Source organism: Meleagris gallopavo, unplaced genomic scaffold, assembly GCF_000146605.3.
Source record: "Meleagris gallopavo isolate NT-WF06-2002-E0010 breed Aviagen turkey brand Nicholas breeding stock unplaced genomic scaffold, Turkey_5.1 ChrUn_random_7180001949041, whole genome shotgun sequence".
Classification (NCBI taxonomy): Eukaryota; Metazoa; Chordata; class Aves; order Galliformes; family Phasianidae; genus Meleagris; species Meleagris gallopavo.
In genome coordinates, this window is record NW_011210586.1 from 1 (window position 1) to 1,422 (window position 1,422).

General features: G+C 58.6%; 1 protein-coding gene across 1 annotated transcript; it reads left to right on the forward strand.

Moving 5' to 3' along the window:
* Positions 1-5: 5 nt before the first annotated feature.
* On the forward strand, positions 6-1,160 carry LOC104916832 (uncharacterized protein DDB_G0271670-like; the record flags this gene model as incomplete). The annotated part of the gene is made up of 1 exon (XM_010727856.2): positions 6-1,160. A coding segment is annotated over one exon (1,137 nt), but the record flags the coding sequence as incomplete, so codon positions are not given.
* Positions 1,161-1,422: the final 262 nt, after the last annotated feature.

Here is a 1,422-nt window from a genome sequence, read left to right on the forward strand (position 1 = left end):
CCACCAACAGCTCATACAGGTCTGTGTATGGCAACACCACCACCAACAGCACCAACAGCACCACCACCAGCAGCTGGTACAGGTCTGTGTATGGCACCAACACCAACAACGGCACCAACAGCACCACCACCAGCAGCTGGTACAGGTGTGGGTATGGCAGCACCAACAGCAACAGGAGCAAAAGCACCAGCAGCACCAACCCCAACAGCTGCTACAGATCTGTGTGCGGCAACACCACCACCAACACCAGCACCAACACCAACACCTCCAACAGCACCGGCAGCTCCAACATCAACAGCCGGTACAGATCTGTGTGTGGCAACACCAACAGTGTCAACACCAACAGCATCAACACCAACACCAGCATCTCCAACAGCATCATCAACACCAACACCAACAGCTCCAACAGCATCATCAACACCAACACCAACACCAGCACCTCCAACAGCACCGGCAGCTCCAACAGCATCATCAACACCAACACCGACACCAACAGCTCCAACAGCATCACCAACACCAACAGCTCCAATAGCAGCCGGTACAGATCTGTGTGTGGCAGCACCAACACCAACACCTCCAACAGCATCATCAACACCAACACCAACACCAGCAGCACCAGCAGCACCAGCAGCTCCAACAGCAGCCGGTACAGATCCGTGTGTGGCATCACCAGCACCTCCAACAGCACTGGCAGTTCCAACAGCATCACCAACACCGACACCGACACCAACACCAACACCAGCAGCTCCAACAGCAGCCGATACAGATCTGTGTGTGGCATCACCAGCAGCTCCAACACCAACACCAGCAGCTCCAACAGCACCAGCAGCTCCAACAGCATCCCCAACACCAACACCAACAGCACCGGCAGCTCCAACAGCATCATCAACACCGACACCAACACCAGCAGCACCAGCAGCACCAGCAGCTCCAACAGCAGCCGGTACAGATCTGTGTGTGGCATCACCAGCACCTCCAGCACCAACACCAGCAGCTCCAACAGCATCACCAACACCAACACCGACACCAGCAGCTCCAACAGCAGCCGGTACAGATCTGTGCGCGGCAGCACCGGCAGCTCCTACAAATCTGTGCACAGCAGCTCCAACACCGGGGGGACCAACGGCCCCGGGGAGGGGTAACGATGTGCCACAGGTACCGGGGGGTGGGGGTGGGGGGGTCTGCAGCCCTTTGGGGGTGGGGGGCAAAGGAGCTCAGGGTCTTGGGGCCATGAGGTCGTAGGGTCACGGGGCATAGGGCTGGAAAGGCCCTACAGGATCGTGTGGCCCAACCTTCCCACTGACTGCCCGGGTCTGGTAGCTCCTCGGCCATAGGGAGACCCAGAGGGGACAGTGGGACCCCATAAGGGACAGTGGGACCCCATAAGGGACAGTGGGACTCCAGAGGGGACAGTGAGACCCC